The 18,665-nt window shown below is 43.3% G+C and overlaps 4 protein-coding genes and 1 pseudogene across 9 annotated transcripts in view; 4 read left to right on the top strand and 1 right to left on the bottom strand.

Annotated features, from left to right (window-relative positions):
* Window positions 1–18,665, top strand: part of LOC113454669 (NAD(P)(+)--arginine ADP-ribosyltransferase 2-like) — a 282,768-nt gene that overhangs the window by 110,343 nt on the left and 153,760 nt on the right. The window lies entirely within an intron of this gene.
* The window catches only part of LOC148123724 (GTPase IMAP family member 5-like), a 373,254-nt pseudogene that overhangs the window by 201,484 nt on the left and 153,105 nt on the right, over window positions 1–18,665 (bottom strand). The window lies entirely within an intron of this gene.
* Window positions 1–18,665, top strand: part of LOC148123726 (GTPase IMAP family member 9-like) — a 317,013-nt gene that overhangs the window by 156,745 nt on the left and 141,603 nt on the right. The window contains exons 1-2 of one of the 3 annotated variants that reach the window (XM_087918964.1): window positions 2,978–2,991; window positions 14,110–14,180. The exons of 1 other annotated variant lie outside the window; for it this stretch is intronic. In XM_087918964.1, coding sequence (XP_087775090.1) covers window positions 14,169–14,180 — 12 coding nt within the window. In that variant the 5' untranslated portion in view covers window positions 2,978–2,991; window positions 14,110–14,168. Of the gene's footprint in view, window positions 1–2,977; window positions 2,992–14,109; window positions 14,181–14,546; window positions 14,569–18,665 lie in introns of those variants that run through there. One more of the 3 variants, XM_087918966.1, reaches the window with a different exon arrangement.
* The window catches only part of LOC148123727 (GTPase IMAP family member 9-like), a 259,666-nt gene that overhangs the window by 156,767 nt on the left and 84,234 nt on the right, over window positions 1–18,665 (top strand). The window contains exon 1 of one of the 3 annotated variants that reach the window (XM_087918960.1): window positions 14,110–14,180. The exons of 1 other annotated variant lie outside the window; for it this stretch is intronic. In XM_087918960.1, the coding sequence (XP_087775086.1) occupies window positions 14,169–14,180 (12 nt within the window). In that variant the 5' untranslated portion in view covers window positions 14,110–14,168. Of the gene's footprint in view, window positions 1–14,109; window positions 14,181–14,544; window positions 14,569–18,665 lie in introns of those variants that run through there. One more of the 3 variants, XM_087918962.1, reaches the window with a different exon arrangement.
* Window positions 14,557–18,665, top strand: part of LOC113454141 (GTPase IMAP family member 8-like) — a 169,970-nt gene continuing 165,861 nt past the window's right edge. The window contains 1 exon segment of the mRNA XM_087918995.1: window positions 14,557–14,568. The gene's annotated coding sequence lies outside the window, so the exon portion shown is untranslated.

The raw sequence follows: 18,665 nt of genomic DNA, 5'->3' as shown, positions 1-18,665 counted from the left end.
TGGCCCATTTCAGCCAGGAAGAGTTGGAGGTCGCCCGGCTCATCAAAGACATCTTCAGCCTCAAAGCCAAGAAGTACATGATCATCTTGTTCACCCGCAAAGAAGAGCTGGAGGGACGCTCTCTTCACGACCTGCTGTCCTCCAGCGACAACGACGTCAGCTTGAAGCTCCTGCGGTCGCAAATTAAGAGTTGCGGGAACCGGTGCCTGGCTTTTAACAACCGGGCGGTAGGGTCGGAACGCCAGGCTCAGGTGGACGAGCTGATCCGGATGGTGGACGAGCTCGCATGGAAGAACGAGCAGACGCTCCACTCGGACAGGCGAGAACTCGTGTGCGAAGGTCCACTTCTGCGAGCGGAGACCCTTGTTAGGAATGATAGTCCCCTAACAGTTGGGTTGGCAATATATAAAAGGGATAATCACCTAATACTAAATTTGGATGCAGTGTTGATATATATATCTATATATCTATATCTATATCTATATAATCTATCTATATATATATATATTTACTCAATAAATCAATAAATTTACTATGCTTTGGAGCTGTCAGAGTTTGGTTGTTTTCTTTCTTTTTTTTAAGTTTTATTGATTTTAACAACAAACAAAAACACATAAAACATAAAAACATCCTCCTCCTTCATGAATTTACAGACAGTGTATCGGTTGGTTTACCACTTTTTTTTGTGCATCCATTTCGTAGTCTCCATTGTAGTTATCTTACATAATAGCTCATATTATCAATCAACAATTATATAGCCTGATATCATGATTGAACAATCATTTGACTATAATTTTATTAATTCATACTTTAACGAGGTAACTATAATTTACTTAATTTATTTTATAACAAATAATAAAATCTTGCCAAGTCTATCTTAATAAAATTTTATAAACATAGTATCAAAAAAAAAGAAAAAAAAGAAATATATGTTCATTATTTCCTAAGTTTCTAAATATTCTATTATTATATTTTATTATCTAACCATTGATAAAAAAGGTCCCAAACTTCTTAAAATTGTTTATCCTCTTGTTCTCTAATTTCAAATGTCAATTTACTCATTTCAGCACAATCCAATATTTTCTTAATAATTTCTTCCTCTGATGGTATTTTCTCACTCTTCCAATTTTTAGCAAATACAATCCTAGCCGCTGTTAATACATTTACAATCAAATACTTCAAATTTTTATTATATGTATCAGGTAAGATTCCCAATAAAAAAATCTCTGGTTTCAAATCTATGTTTCTTTGTCATTTTTTCCAACCATATGCGAATTCTAGTCCAATATTTTCTAGCGTCCTCACAAGTCCACCACATATGGTAATATGAGCCAGGTATCTGATGACATTTCCAGCACTTTTCAGATTTATTCTTGAACATTCTTGCTATTCTTGTCGGGGAAAATGCCACCTGTAAAACATCTTATACAAATTTTCTTTATATGCTGTTGACATTGTCATTTTACAATTTTGAGACCACAATTTTTGCCATTTCTCTAAATCAATCCCATATCCAAAATTCCTCCCCCAAGCAATCATCGTTTCTTTAACTTGTTCTTCCTCTAGTTTAATTTTCAGCAAATAACTATATAATTTTTTGATCACTTTTTCATCAGTACCTGTCAAAATCCTATCTAAGTCAGTCAATTTATCATAAAATCCCCCCGTTTTAGAATCTTTAAGATACCTTGAGTGTATTTGCGCATATGAGAACCAATTCATCTTTATACCTTGTTCTTCTAGGTTTTGCATCGTTTTAAGTTCACTCTTTTCATCCAATATTTCCCCATATCTAAATGTTTGTTCCTTCTTATATGTTATAGGATAAGAAAAAGCTTCGACAGTTGATCACCAGACTGGGATTTTCGAATAACATTGTCTCTTAATTTTCTCCCAATTCAACCACAGAGACTCCCGTATATAATGTCTTCTAAAATAGCCCTGCAATTTAGTTCCCTTATACCACAGAAAAGCATGCCAGCCCAGTAATAAATCACGTCCTTCTAATGTCCACAATCTAGTCTTTCTTAATGTTATCCATTCTTTGGCCCACATTAAATTTGCAGCTTGGTAATACAACTCCCATATTAGGAAGGCCAAATCCTCCTCTAGTTCTAGCATCTTGTAAAAGTTTAAATTTTATTCTCGCTTTCTTACCTTGCCATATATACTTCAACACAATTTTATTTAATTCTTCAAAATAATCTTTGCCAAGCCTAACTGGTATTGTTTGGAACAAATATAAAATTCTGGGTAAAATATTCATCTGGATTGTTGAAATTCTACCTATCAATGACAATTGTAGGTTTTCCCATTTCTTCAGATCAGATGCTATCTGCTGTTTGAGTTTAATATAGTTATTCTCTTTCAATGTGATACATCTTGACATCAAATGTATCCCCAAATATTTAACCTTGTTCGTAACTTGAATTTTCAATAAGTTTGCCAGTTCTACTCTTTGTTTTAATAGCATGTTCTTTGTCAGAATCTTTGTTTTATCTTTATTTATTTTCAAACCAGCCATCTCACCGTACATCTCTACCTTTTCCAATAGTTTTAGAGCTGTCTCTGGAGAATCTTCCAGAATGAAAACCAAGTCATCCGCAAAGGCTTGCAATTTAAATTCCTCCTTCTTGACTTTCCTTTTATATTTTGGTCCTCTCTAATATTTCTATTCAACACTTCCAAAGTCAGTGCAAATAGCAAAGGTGATAATGGGCTTAATGGATAATGCTCATTTATGTGTGTGTGATTTAAACTATCGAACGAAAATGAAAATTAAGGCGGAGACAAAACAAGGGTTTACACCTAGGCAGGGAAAACCAGAAGCGACGAGTACCGAACGGGCAAAAGCCTGGCTCGCAAACAATCCCCTAGAGATGGACTTCGGAGTCCCAGCAGGCGATCCCGTCAAACATGAGTCAGTTGTTGGCGCGGCGGGAGCCGCAAAAAAACTTAACACGATGCTCGGTTGTCTAGAGGACCTCCGAGGTCCCTTTCCCACGCTTTCGTTCGAGGCTTTTCCGTATGGGTCTCCTGCTTTGAGGAGGGGGTTGGGCTAGATGACCTCCCAAGTCCCTTCCAATTGTATGATTCTATCGGGGGCTCCTGCTAGAGCAGGGGGCCCTTTTTGAGCCTTTCATCAGGTCAAAAACAACCCGGAAAATGGCTCGAAAATGGCCTGAAGAACTGCCTGAGAAGGCCTCAAGAGCAGCCCCCAAATGGCCGAAAAAAAGCCTGAAAATGGGCCAAGAATGCCTAAAACGTCCTGAAAACCTGCCTGAAAATGCCCAAAAAACTCCGAGATGTCCTGAAAAACTACCCAAGAAATGGCTGAAAAATGGCTTGCAAATGGCCCCAAAAACGCCCCCCTAAAATGCCCGAAAAATGGCTTGGAGAACTGCCTGAAAAGGCCCAAAAAACTGACTGAGAAATGGCTGGAAAAACTGCCTGAAAAGGCATGAAAAAGTGCCTGAGAAATGCCTGAAAAGGCCCGAAAAACTGACTGAGAAATGGCTAGAAAAACTGAGAAATGGCTAGAAAAACAGCCTGAAAAGGCCCTAAAACTGCCTGAGAAATGCCTGAAAACTGACTGAGAAATGGCTGAAAAACGGCCTGCAAATGGCCCAAAAAACACCCGAAAAATGGCCTGAAAAACTGCCTGAGAAATGGCTAGAAAAACTGCCTGAAAAGGCCTGAATAACAGACTGAGAAATGGCTAGAAAAAATGCCTGAAAAGGCCCGAAAAACTGACTGAGAAATGGCTAGAAAAACTGACTGAGAAATGGCTAGAAAAACTGCCTGAAAAGGCCCCAAAAGTGACTGAGAAATGGCTGAAAAACGGCCTGCAAATGGGCCAAAAAATGCAGCCCAAAATGCCCCCCAAATGGCCCAAAAGTGGACTGAAAAACTGCTTGAGAAATGGCCAAAAACCAGCCTGCAAATGGACCAAAAACCATCCAAAAAATGGCCTGAAAAACTGACTGAGAAATGGCTAGAAAAACGGTCTGAAAAGGCCTGAAAAACTGCCTGAGAAATGGCTGAAAAATGGCCTGCAAATGACTGTGGTGGTCTGGCACTTGAAATGAGACGCAGGGAACTGTCTGAGCAAATGCCAGCCCCGAGAGAACCCAGGTACCAGCTTTTATTGAGAAAGAGAATGCAAGTACAAAATCAAAACAATGACCTCAACAGGATATTACCTCAGGGTGAGAATATACAACTGTGGAAAGTCCCATGAGAACATCCAAGCACGAAAAGTCCCATGGGAATGGCTCGGCTGTGTACTATGACCTTTCACCTACATTCCTGGTCCCTCTAAGCTTTGCAGATCAAAACAGGACGAAACACCCATAGCAAAGGCAATACTGCCCTCACCAGGAGCATTTGTAGATCCCTAGATCTTATGCAAAAACTGTACGAAGGATTTACAGAAAATGATGAATAAGATATATTACCACATTCCCTCCTTTTTTATTTATTCAAAGATAGGGGGTGTTTTAGTGGCATAGTACACAGTTCCCTCGCAACTTGGTCCCGTACGCTGAAAAGCTGAGGTACACATTTGAAATAGATTAGGAATACATTGAATACAGCAACATAACATAATAAGTATAATAACAATTATTACAACTAATTGAAGCAATAAACGTAACCATGAGCTGTCAGGAAGCCAATCCTATAGCAAAGCCCAAAGTGACTTATAGAAGCCATCTTTTCCTGCTTCGTGTTCAGCTATGCGGTCTTCCATATCATGAACAGTTCTTGTAATGTTAGGCTCATAATTATGTATAAAAACACAACAATGTGAATGAATTAAAGCACAAACTCCTCCTTTAGCAGCTAACATTATGTCTAAAGCATAACGATTTTGTAAAGTAACTTGGCAAATTTCAGACACTTCTTCATTTAACATCTTAATATTCTTAACAGTATCATTAAACATAGCAACAGTAAAAAATTTTAAAATATGAATATCTTCATAGTTCATAGCTATTCCCAGAGGTGGGATTGCTGCCCTAGAAATCTGAGTCCACAAATTACCACCCACAGTCAGGCCAGAATCAACTTCTCGATTACGAATACGCATCCCAATTGGTAAACCCTCTAATTTATAGATGACAGGAATTACAAATCCTATAGTACACACTCCAGACCAATCCTTTGGCCATTGTTGATAGGCAGTGTCCCCACATAGCAACCATAACCCATCCGGAAGAGGAAAGTATTTTAAATGCTTATGATAGGTATTGTCGGAGGCTTCACTTTCCCAACTCCACATTAACCACATCCAAGTACAGAGAACGTATGCTCCGTGTTGAATATCCGTTCTGCTTGTAACTGTCTGATTAATGCAACAATCATAGGGACCTTTCAAAGTCCGGGATAACGTAGAAGATATCCGATTTATGCAACTGTTCTGACTAGTATTGCTTTTTACACATTTCATACATCCCCCTTCCAAAGGAATCACCTTCTGACAGAGCGTAGTATTTCCCAGCAAAATAGATTGAGTCCCTACAGGGGGGCAGTAGTAACAAACCGAGGCTTTGGTAGTGAAAGTTACCTTTGTTGTGAATAATGTTTGATTCCACTCTTCAGGGTCCGGGCCCCAGTCAAGCCAATGATTAAAATTATTATAACCTAAATTAGCACTGGTTCGCTCATTCAAAGGAACACCATGTAACAAAACTCCACCTTTCCCAGACCCAGGTACATGCATACAAAGCCAACAATTAGTTACATTTAAACCCTTTGCTGCAATCCGAATGTCCTTGATGTAGGAATTTTCCTTCCATAAATTATCACCAAGGTCTCTAGTTTCTGTGATAATAGCAGCTCTCTGCCTCCGTATTAGAGTCCGTGGAGGCATAAGACAAATGGAAAGAGAGTCTGTGTAAGGTAACTTAGGCAACTCCAATTGACACCAATATTGTCCATAGTCTGAAACAGAAACATTAAACAGGATCAGAGTTGTTGCACAGGCTGAAGATATAATATCCTTATCAGGTCCCGAGTAAAGAATGTCTTGATCCTTATGCCAGGACCAATATGCTGGAAAAATCAAAGGATGCCGCTGTTTGCAGATCAATTTAGTCCGATTCCCCAAAGGAACCTGCTGCATACAAGTTGGCAATCTCAGATAAGCAGTCATCTTTTCCCAGCCTTGACAGCGCCGCGCTTGGACTGCCGGCATCAAGAGAATCAGGAACCACAGGAACGCCATCCTGCTCCTCCGAAACCTCCTTCACTGGCACCTGCGAAGGCGCTTGCGAATGATCAGGCCGAACGCACCGACCAGGAACCCAACGAATTTGACCAAGATGTTCGACTGCTGCATAACCACGTCCCCACGTAATCAGCTCAGCGGGAACCCATGCCGGATCCGGAAGGAATCGCACCAACACTCGAGGCCTCACTGCATCTGTAGAAGGAGAAGAAAAATGCCTGCTGGCCGCACTCGCAGGGGGGTTACCAGACAAATTTAAAAAATTTAAAGTATACAAAGCTAGATTTAAATGATCTTGAATTGCCGGAAGCCCCAGGAGCTTCCCTCCTTTTTTATTTAATTTAGCTAACATGTTCTTGAGCGTGCCATTATAACGCTCCACAATAGCCTGTCCTGTGGAATTGTATGGAATCCCAAATTTATGTTCCACGGACCACTGTTTGCAAAACTGATCAAAGACTGTGCTCCGATAAGCTGCACCATTGTCTGTTTTTAAAGTTTGAGGCGTACCAGCAACTGAAAATGTCTTAATGCAATGATTGATGACATGTTTAACCGCTTCACCTCTTTGAGGAGTAGCCATTAGAAATCCTGAGTAAGTATCCACAGTCACATGTATATACTTCCAGGGTGCAAATGATGGATATTGAGTAACATCCATTTGCCAAATCATTGAAGGTTTCAACCCCCTGGGGTTGACTCCCATAGGGATAGCCGTGCCCTGCTTTGAACAAGTTGGACATTGTTGAATTATGGCAGCAGCTTCTGCAGCAGTAAGCTTAAATTGATGTGCCAACGCTTTAGCATTTTGATGAAAATAACTATGGCTGTCCCATGGCTGGACAGTGAGAACTGAAGTTACAGCACTGTCAGCTTTGGCATTGCCTTGAGATAAAATTCCAGGCAAATTACTATGACTACGAATATGGGCAACAAAACACACATTCACATGCTGCTCCAAACATCCTTGCAACAACAAAAGCAAACGTAGAATATTGGGTGATATTCCAGGAGACAAATAAGAACCTGCTACAAAGGGTAACAAATTATATACATACAAAGAATCCACTATTAGATTAAAATCCTGATTTTGAAAATTTTGAAAAGCCAAAACTACAGCAGCAAGTTCTGCCTGCTGGGCAGACTTCTGCTCTGATGTCACTTTTGTATGCCAAATTCCAGATTTATCTTTCCAAACACAAGCACCAAAAAAAAATTTTTTTTCCTCCATCAGTAAAAACTTTAGGAGCATCTGATATACTGATTTAGGTCACACCCTGTCCCATTGATCTCTTATTTTGCTGACTTTGACCCCCTCCAGGAGCCCGACATTGCGCTTTAAAATGTCCAGGCTTCCCACAATTGAAACAAGTTCCTTTTTTAGCATTTCCTGCCTGCAGAGCCAGAGCTAAAGTCTCCATGTTAAAAGACTGACTCCCAACCTTCCTACATGCATTAATCAAATCTGCGATCTCTCGCTCTCCACTCGCTATAAGTGGATTCAAAATCTTTCTGCAATCTGCATTAGCCTGTTGTACTGCTAACTTCAAAAGCAATTCATTCCGGGCGAATTGATTATCAATTTGTCTTTCAATAGCCACTTTCAATCTGCTAATGAAATTTTCATAGGGTTCATTGTTCCCTTGTTTGATGTTAGTAAAGGTCTTCTCACCACCTTCGCCGTCAGGGAGAGCCCCCATGGCTTGAAAAATTAACTGTGGGAGAAGAACGAACCCCTCCTCAGGCATTCCATCTCTCTGTTGTTCTACTGTTGTAAAATTACCAGCTCCATAAAGCTGATCTGCGGTAACATTTGCTGTTCCCCTCTGAACTGCCAGCTGTCTCCATTTCTGATCTAACACCAAATATTGAGCTGGAGTTAGAATCATATTCAGCAAAGCTCTCCAGTCAGCCGGAATCATTTTATTTCCATAGCCAACTGCTTCTAACAATGCCTGAGCATATGGCGATCTAACACCATATTCTTTTGCTGCTTGCTTAACTTCCTTTAAAATCCTGAGAGGCAAAGGCTTCCATACTCGCTGCGGATTTAATGCAACGTCCACACCAATTTCTACTGGATTAAGTTGAATCTCTACTCCAAATTCCACCAAATCATCTCCTGATAATTCCCCTCTATTTGTTGCTTCTTGAATAGCTGCAGTAACTGCATCTACTTGAACTCTTAAAGGCGAACTCTTATCTTCTGACAAAGTATTTTCAGCGCCTGACAGTCCTCTGGATTTATCTGGAGGTGCTGTCGGCGGCAATAAACGTACCGCATGGTAAGGCGGCAAACCTTCTTCGGGGGGTGCTAGGAGCGGTTGTTCATGAGTAGCTAACGCATCCATAACCACCCTCCAGGTTAACAAAATTGAAGGAGCACGAGGTTCTTCGTGCAAAAATTTCCCTATCTTTTTCCAGGACTCTACTTTAATACTACCTCCCTCTGGATATGACTGAATATGTTTCCAAACATACTGTAATAAGTCCTCAATTTCTTTCTTTCCTACTTCATGTCCTCTACTATGAACTCCAAACTTAAACCTATTCCCAGTGATTCCTCTCAATTCCCTGATGTGCTCTTTCTGAGCCTTTGAGAAATCTCCCCCCATACTCACGAAAAGAATCTATCTCCATCCAGCGAAGAAGATGAGGGCCCAGTCGACGTCCGCGACAATGAGTATAGGATGCAGGAAACGTATAGCCTTTCCAAGCTATCACGTCGGGGTCACCACTTGTGGTGGTCTGGCACTTGAAATGAGACGCAGGGAACCGTCTGAGCAAATGCCAGCCCCGAGAGAACCCAGGTACCAGCTTTTATTGAGAAAGAGAATGCAAGTACAAAATCAAAACAATGACCTCAACGGGATATTACCTCAGGGTGAGAATATACAACTGTGGAAAGTCCCATGAGAACATCCAAGCACGAAAAGTCCCATGGGAATGGCTCGGCTGTGTACTATGACCTTTCACCTACATTCCTGGTCCCTCTAAGCTTTGCAGATCAAAACAGGATGAAACACCCATAGGAAAGGCAATACTGCCCTCACCAGGAGCATTTGTAGATCCCTAGATCTTATGCAAAAACTGTACGAAGGATTTACAGAAAATGATGAATAAGATATATTACCACAAATGATCCCAAAAACGCACCCCAAAAAATGCCCCAAAAATGGCCAGAAGAACTGCCTGAAAAGGCCCAAAAAATGCCTGGAAAATGGCCCCCCAAAATGCCAGAAAACACCAGAAAAACTGCCTGAGAAATGGCTGGAAAAACTGCCTGAGAAATGGCTGGAAAAACTGCCTGAAAAGGCCCAAAAAACTGCCTGAGAAATGCCTGAAAAATGGCCTGAGGAACTGCCTGGAAAGGCCCGAAAAACTGACAGAAATGGGTAGAAAAACTGACTGAGAAATGGCTAGAAAAACTGACTGAGAAATGGCTGGAAAAACTGCCTGAAAAGGCCTGAAAAACCACCCGAAAAATGGCCTGAGAAATGGCTGGAAAAACTGACTGAAAAGGCCGGAAAAACTGCCTGGGAAATGGCTGAAAAACAGACTGCAAATGAGCCAAAAAAACACCTCTCAAAACTCAAGAAAAATACCCGAAAAATGGGTGTCCTGGAAACCACTTGGTTAAAAATAAAAGCCCAACTGAGTCATGGCTTTTTCTGTTTCTCCTCTTATCTTTTCAAAGCAGCCTTCTCTCCTTCCCTCCATCGATCATCTCTCTCTCTCTCTCTCTCTCTCCTCCCTCTCATCCATCCATCCATTTTCTACCACTGCCCGTCACAGCCAATGAATCCAGGCGGCTGAACAATTCAGAGAAGCGATTCCTTCTCAAGAGGAAACCTTTGCAAACAGGGAAACCGGGTTGCAATCAGTCTTGATCCTCCTTTGAGCTGCCTAAATCTCCTGATTTTCCTGCCAGTGGATCGATCTCTCTGTCTATCATCTATCTATCTATCTATCTATCTATCTATCTATCTATCTATCTATCTATCTATCTATCTATCCATCCACCCACCCACCCATCTACCTACCTATCCATCCATCCACCCATCTATCTACCTACCTACCTATCCATCCATCCATCCATCCACCCACCCATCTATCTACCTACCTACCTATCCATCCATCCATCCATCCATCCATCCATCCATCCATCCATCCATCCATCTATCTATCAATCTATCCTTCTATCTATCTATCTATCTATCTATCTATCTATCTATCTATCTATCTATCTATCTATCTATCTATCTATCCATCCATTCACCCACCCACCCACCCACCCACCCACCTATCCATCCATCCATCCATGCATCCATCCACCCATCCATCTACCTACCTATCCATCCATCCATCCATCCATCCATCCATCCATCCATCCATCTATCTATCTATCTAGGGAGGAAGGAAAATAGGGAGGAAAGAAGGAGGGAAGGAAATAAGGGAGGAAGGAGGGAGGGGAGGAAATAAAAGCGAACAACCCAAAAGGAGGAAGTCTCCTCCTCCCCAGCCCATTCTACAGACCCCCTCCACTCCAAAGGGTTCCTGGAGGTCAGCTAGCCCAACCCACCCGCCCACCCCCGTCCTCTGCCCTCCCCCCCAACCCCTCCCACCCCCGAATTCCCTTTCGGACTGCCCAAACTTCGCTCTCCTCCCCCCTCTTGAGGCCAGGAATGGGGGGGGGGGCTTTTGTCCAGACAATGGGGGGAGGGGGATCGTTGTGGGCGGAAGTGAAGCCCCCTCCCTCCCTCCCACTTTGGAGAAACTTTTCCTCCCCCACCCTCCTCCTCCTCCTCCCCCCTTTGCCCGAGGGAGGGGGGAGGGGGGACTAAGGAGGGACGGAGGGAGGGAGAGAGAGCAACCTGACTGCCTCCTTCGGGGATGGGAGGGGGGGAGGACTCTCCGAGACCTCCGCTGCTTCTCTTGAGGGGCCACCAGAGCTCCGCCAGTCAGTCCTCCGTCTCCTCCTCCATCTCTCCCCGCCCGGATCCCCGCGCAGAACTGAAGTTGGGAGCGCCCAAAGGGGAGGAGGGGAGGAGGGGGAGGACTCCCAGCATCCCAGCTCCTCCCCCCATTTGGCTGCTTTCTCTTTCTCCCCCTTCTTCCTCTCTTTCTCTCTCTTTCTCTCTCTCTCTCTCTCTCCCTCACACTCTTTCTCACTCCCTTTCTCTCCCCCTTCCTCTCTCTCTTTCTCTCCCGTTCTCGTCATCTAGTCCAACCCTCTGCCCGAGCAGGAGAGCCTGACAGAATCAGAATGGGAAGGGACCTCGGAGGTCATCTAGTCCGACCCCCTGCCCGAGGCGGAGACCCTGAGGGAATAAAAGAGTGGGAAGGGATCTTTGGAGGTCAAATAGTCCGACCTTCCCCCATTTACCCCTCCCCCCCACGGAGAACTCCCCCACCCCGACTCCGACGGGGGGGAGAGGGGGAAGGGGGTGGGGCGAGCAGGCGGGGGGGCGGGGCGTTTCCCCGTCGGGACTTTCCGGACATCGCAGCCCCGAGAAGCTTCGTCGCTCCGTCTTTGGGCCCGAGAGAGACTCCGGTGAGGGGGTTGGGGGAAGGGGGTCTCAGCCGGCCTGGGGAGGGGGAGATGGAGGGAGAGGTCGTGGGGGCGGAGGGAAGGAGCCGATCGGCGGAAATTTCTTCTACCCCTTCCTCTTTCTTTCTTTCTTTCTTTTTCTTTCTTTCCTCTCTTTCTTTCTTTCTTTCTATCTATCTATCTATCTTTCGTCTACCTTCCTTTCTTTCCTTCTTCTACCTTCCTTTCTCTTTTCTTTCTTTCTGTCTGTCTGTCTGTCTGTCTGTCTTTCTTTCTTTCTATCTTTCCACCTATCTTACCATCTTTCTATCTATCTATCTATTTATCTATCTATCTTCTACCTTCCTTTCTTTCCTTCTTCTACCTTTCTTATTCTTGCTTTCTCTTTCTATCTATCTATCTATCTATCTATCTATCTTCTACCATCCTTTCTTTCCTTCTTCTACCCCCCTTTCTCTTTCTTTGTTTCTTTCTTTCTTTCTTTCTTTTTTCTTTCTTTCTTTCCTTTTCTTTCTTTCCTTTCTCTCTTTCTTTCTTTCCTTTCTTTCTTTCTTTCATTCATTCTTTCTTTTTTCTTTCTTTCTTTCTATCTATCGTCTACCTTCCTTTTTCCTTCTTCTACCTTCCTTTCTCTTTCTTTCTTTCTTTCTTTCTTTCTTTCTTTCTTTCTTTCTTTCTTTCCATCTATCTATCCATCTATCTACCTTCAACCTTCCTTTTCCTATCTTTCTTTCTTTCATTCTTTCTTTTTCTTTCCATATATCTATCTATATCTATATCTATCTATCTGTCTTCTACCTTCCTTTCTTTCTTTTCATCTTTGTTCTACCTTCCTTCCTTCCTTTCTTTCTTTCCTTCTTTCTTTCCATCTTTCCATCTATCTATCTATCTTCTACCTTCCTTTCTTTCCTTCTTCTACCTTCCTTTCTCTTCTTTCTTTCCTTCCTTCCTTCCTTCCTTCCTTCCTTCCTTCCTTCCATCCATCTATCTATCTTTCTTCTACCTTCCTTTTTCCTTCTTCTAGGTGTGGGTGGGGGGAGGAAAGGCGCCCGATCGGACGCAAAGCGGGACAAGGAGGGTCCGCAGCCCCTTTCCAGAGGTGAAGGGGGACTTTGTTGGGTATAACAATGATACACCAACTAAGTTTGGGTGAATAAATATATAAACCAAGGTTTGGGTGTTTGTAACTTATAGCTTTAAGCACCAAACTGCTTGTAATTAACTAATTAAGGGTGCGGTTACAAACGGCAATAAAAGGCAGTAATGGAAAAGAAAGAAAGAAAGAAAAGAAAGATAAGAGAGAAGGAAGGTGAAGGCGAAGGAAGGAAAAAGGAAGGTAGACGATAGATGAAGGTAGAACAGATGAAAGAAAGAAAGAAAGAAAGAAAGAATGAATGAAGAAAGAAGAAGAAGAAACAGATAATTGAATTAGATAGATGAAGAAGAAAGAAAGAAAAGAAAGAAGAAATAGGAAGGTAGAAAGAAGAAATTGGGCGATAGATGAGAGAAGAGAAAGAGAAAAAGAAAGAAAGAAAGGAAGAGAAAGGAAAGAAAGAAAGGAAAGAAAGAAAGAAAAAGAAAAGTAACAAACAAAAGAAGAGAAAGGGGGGGTAGAAGATAGAAGAAAGGATGGTAGAAGATAGATAGATAGATAGATAGATATAGATAGATAGATAGATATAGTAAGATAGATAGAGGTAGGTAGATAGATAGATAGATAGATAGATAGAGAAAGCAAGAATAAGAAAGGTAGAAGAAGGAAAGAAAGGAAGGTAGAAGATAGATAGATAAATAGATAGATAGATAGAAAGATGTTAAGATAGATGGAAAGATAGAAAGAAAGACAGACAGACAGACAGACAGAAAGAAAGAAAGAAAAGAGAAAGGAAGGTAGAAGAAGGAAAGAAAGGAAGGTAGCGAAGAAGATAGATAGATAGATAGAAAGAAAGAAAGAAAGAAAGAGAGGAAAGAAAGAAAAAGAAAGAAAGAAAGAAAGAAAGAAGGAAGGGGTAGAAGAAATTTCCGCTGATCGGCTCCTTCCCTCCCCACCCACGACCTCTCCCTCCATCTCCCCCTCCCCAGGCCGGCTGAGACCCCCTTCCCCCAACCCCCGCCCTCTCACGGAGTCTCTCGGGCCCAAAGACGGAGCTGAAGAAGCTTCTCGGGGCTGCGATGTCCATAAAACTCCCGATGGGGAAACGCCCCCCCGCCTGCTCGCCCTGCCCCCTTCCCCCTCCCTCCCCTCCACCCATCAGAGGCGGGCGGGAGAGTTCTCCCGAGGGTGGGGGAGGGGAAAATGGGGGAAGGTCGGACTATTTGACCTCCAAAGATCCCTTCCCACTCTTTTATTCCCTCAGGGTCTCCGCCCTGGGCAGGGGGTCGGACTAGATGACCTCCGAGGTCCCTTCCCATTCTGATTCTGTCAGGCTCGCCTGCTCGGGCAGGGGTCGGACTAGATGGCGAGCGGAGAGAAAGAGAGAGAGGAAGGGGAGAGAAAGGGAGTGAGAAAGAGTGTGAGGAGAGAGAGAGAGAAAGAGAGAGAAAGAGAGGAAGAAGGGGAGAAAGAGAAAGTAGCCAAATGGGGGAGGAGCTGGGATGCTGGGAGTCCTCCCCCCTCCTCCCCCCTCCCCCTTTGGGCACTCCCAACTTCAGTTCTGCGCGGGGATCCGGGCGGGGAGAGATGGAGGAGGAGACGGAGGACCGACTGGTGGAGCTCTGGTGGCCCCTCAAGAGAATCAGCGGGGTCGAGGAGAGTCCTCCCCCTCCCATCCCCGAAGGAGGCAGTCAGGTTGCTCTCTCTCCCTCCCTCCCTCCTAAGTCCCTCCTCCCCCCTCCGCAGGCAAAGGGGAGAAGAAGAAGAAGAAGGGGAGGGGCTGCAAGTTTCTCCAAAGTTGGAGGGAGGGAGGGGCTTCACTTCTGCCCCCAACGATCCCCCTCCCCATTGTCCGGACAAACCCCCCATTCCTGGCCTCAAGAGGGGAGGAGAGCAAAGTTTGGGCAGTCAGAAAGGGAATTAGGGTGGGGTGGGGTGGGGGAGGGCAGAGAGGAGGGGGCAGGTGGGTTGGGCTATTGACCTCCAGAGACCCTTTGGGTGGAGGGGTCTGTAGAATGGGCTGGGGAGGAGGAGACTTCCTCCTTTTGGGTTGTTCGCTTTTATTTCCTTCCCTTCTTCCTTCCTCCCTTCCTCTTCCTCCCCTCCCTCCTCCCCTCCCTTATTTCCATCCCTCATTCTTTCCTCCCTATTTTCCTTCCTCCCTATCTACCTAGATAGATAGATAGATAGATAGATAGATAGATAGATAGATAGATAGATAGATAGATCCAGTGGCAGGAAAATCAGGAGATTTAGGCAGCTCAAAGGAGGATCAAGACTGATTGCAACCCGGTTTCCCTGTTTGCAAAGGTTTCCTCTTGAGAAGGAATTGCTTCTCTGAATTGTTCAGCCGCCTGGATTCATTGGCTGTGACGGGCAGCCGTAGAAAATGGATGGATGGGATGAGAGGAGGAGAGAGAGAGAGAGAGAGAGAGATGATAGATGGAGGGAGGGAGGAAAGGCTGCTTTGAAAAGATAAGAGGAGAAACAGAAAAAGCCGTGACTCAGTTGGGCTTTTATTTTTAACCAAGTGGTTTCCAGGACACCCATTTTTCGGGTATTTTTCTGGAGTTTTGAGAGGTGGTTTTTGGCTCATTTGCAGTCTGTTTTTCAGCCATTTCCCAGGCAGTTTTTCCGGCCTTTTCAGTCAGTTTTCCAGCCATTTCTCAGGCAGTTTTGGGGCCTTTTCAGGCAGTTTTTCTAGCCATTTCTCAGGCAATTTTTCGGGTGGTTTTTCAGGCCTTTTCAGGCAGTTTTACAGCCATTTCTCAGTCAGTTTTTCTAGCCATTTCTCAGTCAGTTTTTCTACCCATTTCTGTCAGTTTTTCGGGCCTTTCCAGGCAGTTCTTCAGGCCATTTTTCAGGCATTTCTCAGGCAGTTTTTCGGGCCTTTTCAGGCAGTTTTCCAGCCATTTCTCAGGCAGTTTTTGGGCCTTTTCAGGCAGTTTTCCAGCCATTTCTCAGGCAGTTTTTCCAGCCATATCTCAGTCAGTTTTTCTGGTGTTTTCTGGCATTTTGGGGGCCATTTTCCAGGCATTTTTGGGCCTTTTCAGGCAGTTCTTCTGGCCATTTTTGGGGCATTTTTGGGGTGCGTTTTTTGGGGCCATTTGCAGGCCATTTTTCAGCCATTTCTCAGTCAGTTTTTCGGGCCTTTTCAGGCAGTTTTTCTAGCCATTTCTCAGTCAGTTTTTCAGGCCATTTTTCCAGCCTTTTCAGGCAGTTTTTCAAGCCATTTTTCAGCCATTTCTCAGTCAGTTGTTCGGGCCTTTTCAGGCAGTTTTTCTAGCCATTTCTCAGGCAGTTTTTCGGGCCATTTTTCGGGTGTTTTTTGGGCCATTTGCAAGCTGGTTTTTGGGCATTATTTCTCAGGCAGTTTTATTGGCCGCTTTTGGGCCATTTGGGGGCATTTTGGGGTGCTTTTTTTGGCCATTTGCAGGCCGTTTTTCAGCCATTTCTGTCAGTTTTCAGGCATTTCTCAGGCAGTTTTTCGGTCCTTTTCAGGCAGTTTTTCTAGCCATTTCTCAGTCAGTTTTTCCAGCCATTTCTCAGTCAGTTTGGGGGCCTTTTCAGGCAGTTTTTCTAGCCATTTCTCAGTCAGTTTGGGGGCCTTTTCAGGCAGTTTTTCTAGCCATTTCTCAGTCAGTTTTTTGGGCCTTTTCAGGCAGTTTTTCCAGCTATTTCTCAGTTTTTTGGGCCTTTTCAGGCAGTTTTTCCAGCCATTTCTCAGTCAGTTTTTTGGGCCTTTTCAGGCAGTTTTTCTAGCCATTTCTCAGGCAGTTTTTCTAGCCATTTCTCAGGCAGTTTTTCTAGCCATTTCTCAGTCAGTTTTTCTAGCCATTTCTCAGGCGGTTTTTCAGGCCATTTCTCAGGCGGTTTTTCAGGCCGCTTTTGGGCCATTTGGGCATTTTGGGGTGCTTTTTTGCCCCATTTGCAGGCCGTTTTCAGCCATTTCTCAGTCAGTTTTCAGGCATTTCTCAGACTGTTTTTCGGCCATTTGGGGGCTGTTCTTGAGGCCTTCTCAGGCAGTTCTTCAGGCCATTTTCGAGCCATTTTCCGGGTTGTTTTTGACCTGATAAAAGGCTCCAGGCCCTGCTCCAGCAGGACCCCCTGACAGAATCATACAGTTGGAAGGGACTTGGGAGGTCCTCTAGTCCAACCCCCCCCTCAAGCAGGAGACCCATATGGAAAAGCGTCGAACGAAAGCGTGGGAAAGGGACCTCGGAGGTTCTCTAGACAACCGAGCATCGTATTAAGTTTTGTTGCGGCTCCCGCCACGCCAACAACTGACTCATGTTTACGGGATCGCCCGCTGGGACTCCGAAGTCCATCTCTCGGGGTTTGTTTGCGAGCCAGAGCTTTTTTGCCCCTTCGGTGCTCAAGTCGCTTTTGGTTTTCCCGCCTAGGTGTAAACCCTTGTTTTGTCTCCGCCTTAATTTTCATTTTCCTTCAATAGTTTAAATCACACACACATAAATCAGCATTATCCATTAAGCCCATTATCACCTTTGCTATTTGTACTGACTTTGGAAGTGTTGAATAGAAATATTAGAGAGGACCAAAATATAAAAGGAATGAAAGTCAAGAAGGAGGAATTTAAATTGCAAGCCTTTGCGGATGACTTGGATTTCATTCTGGAAGATTCTCCAGAGACAGCTCTAAAACTATTGGAAAAGGTAGAGACGTACGGTGAGATGGCTGGTTTGAAAATAAATAAAGATAAAACAAAGATTCTGACAAAGAACATGCTATTAAAACAAAGAGTAGAACTGGCAGACTTATTGAAAATTCAAGTTATGAACAAGGTTAAATATTCGGGGATACGTTTGACGTCAAGATGTACTACGTTGAAAGAGAATAACTATATTAAACTCAAACAGCAGATAGCATCTGATCTGCAGAAATGGGAAAACCTACAATTGTCATTGATAGAGAGGATTTCAACAATCCAGATGAATATTTTATCCAGAATTTTATATTTGTTCCAAACAATACCAATTAGGCTTGGCAAAGATTATTTTGAAGAATTAAATAAAATTGTATTGAAGTATATATGGCAAGGTAAGAAAGCGAGAATAAAATTTAAACTTTCACAAGATGCTAGAACTAGAGGAGGATTTGGCCTTCCTAATATGGGAGTTGTATTACCAAGCTGCAAATTTAATGTGGGCCAAAGAATGGATAACATTAAGAAAGACTAGATTGTTGACATTAGAAGGATGTGATTTATTACTGGGCTGAATAAGGAACTAAATCGCAGGGCTATTTTAGAAGGCACTATTCTTTATGGTTGAATTGGGAGAAATTATCAACCCAGTCTGGTTATCAACTATCAAAGAAGCTTTTTCTTATCCTATAACATATAAGAAGGAACAAACAGTTAGATATGGGGAAATATTGGATGAAAAGAGTGAACTTAAAACGATGCAAAACCTAGAAGAACAAGGTATAAAGTTGAATTGGTTTTCATATGCGCAAATACACTCAAGGTATCTTAAAGATTCTAAAACGGGGGGGTTTTTATGATAAATTGACTGACAGATAGGATTTTGACAGGTACTGATGAAAAAGTGATCAAAAAATTATATAGTTATTTGCTGGAAATTAAACTAGAGGAAGAACAAGTTAAAGAAACGATGATTGCTTGGGGGAGGAATTTTGGATATGGGATTGATTTAGAGAAATGGCAAAAATTGTGGTCTCAAAATTATAAAATGACAATGTCAACAGCATATAAAGAAAATTTGTATAAGATGTTTTACAGGTGGCATTTCCCCCCCCCGACAAGAATAGCA

The sequence above is a fragment of the Pseudonaja textilis genome, unplaced genomic scaffold (assembly GCF_049901715.1).
Source record: "Pseudonaja textilis isolate UNSWEBS1 unplaced genomic scaffold, rPseTex1.2 PTEXSCF22, whole genome shotgun sequence".
Classification (NCBI taxonomy): Eukaryota; Metazoa; Chordata; class Lepidosauria; order Squamata; family Elapidae; genus Pseudonaja; species Pseudonaja textilis.
Note: the sequence above shows the minus strand (reverse complement) of the source record. Positions and strands in the feature narration are given on the sequence as shown.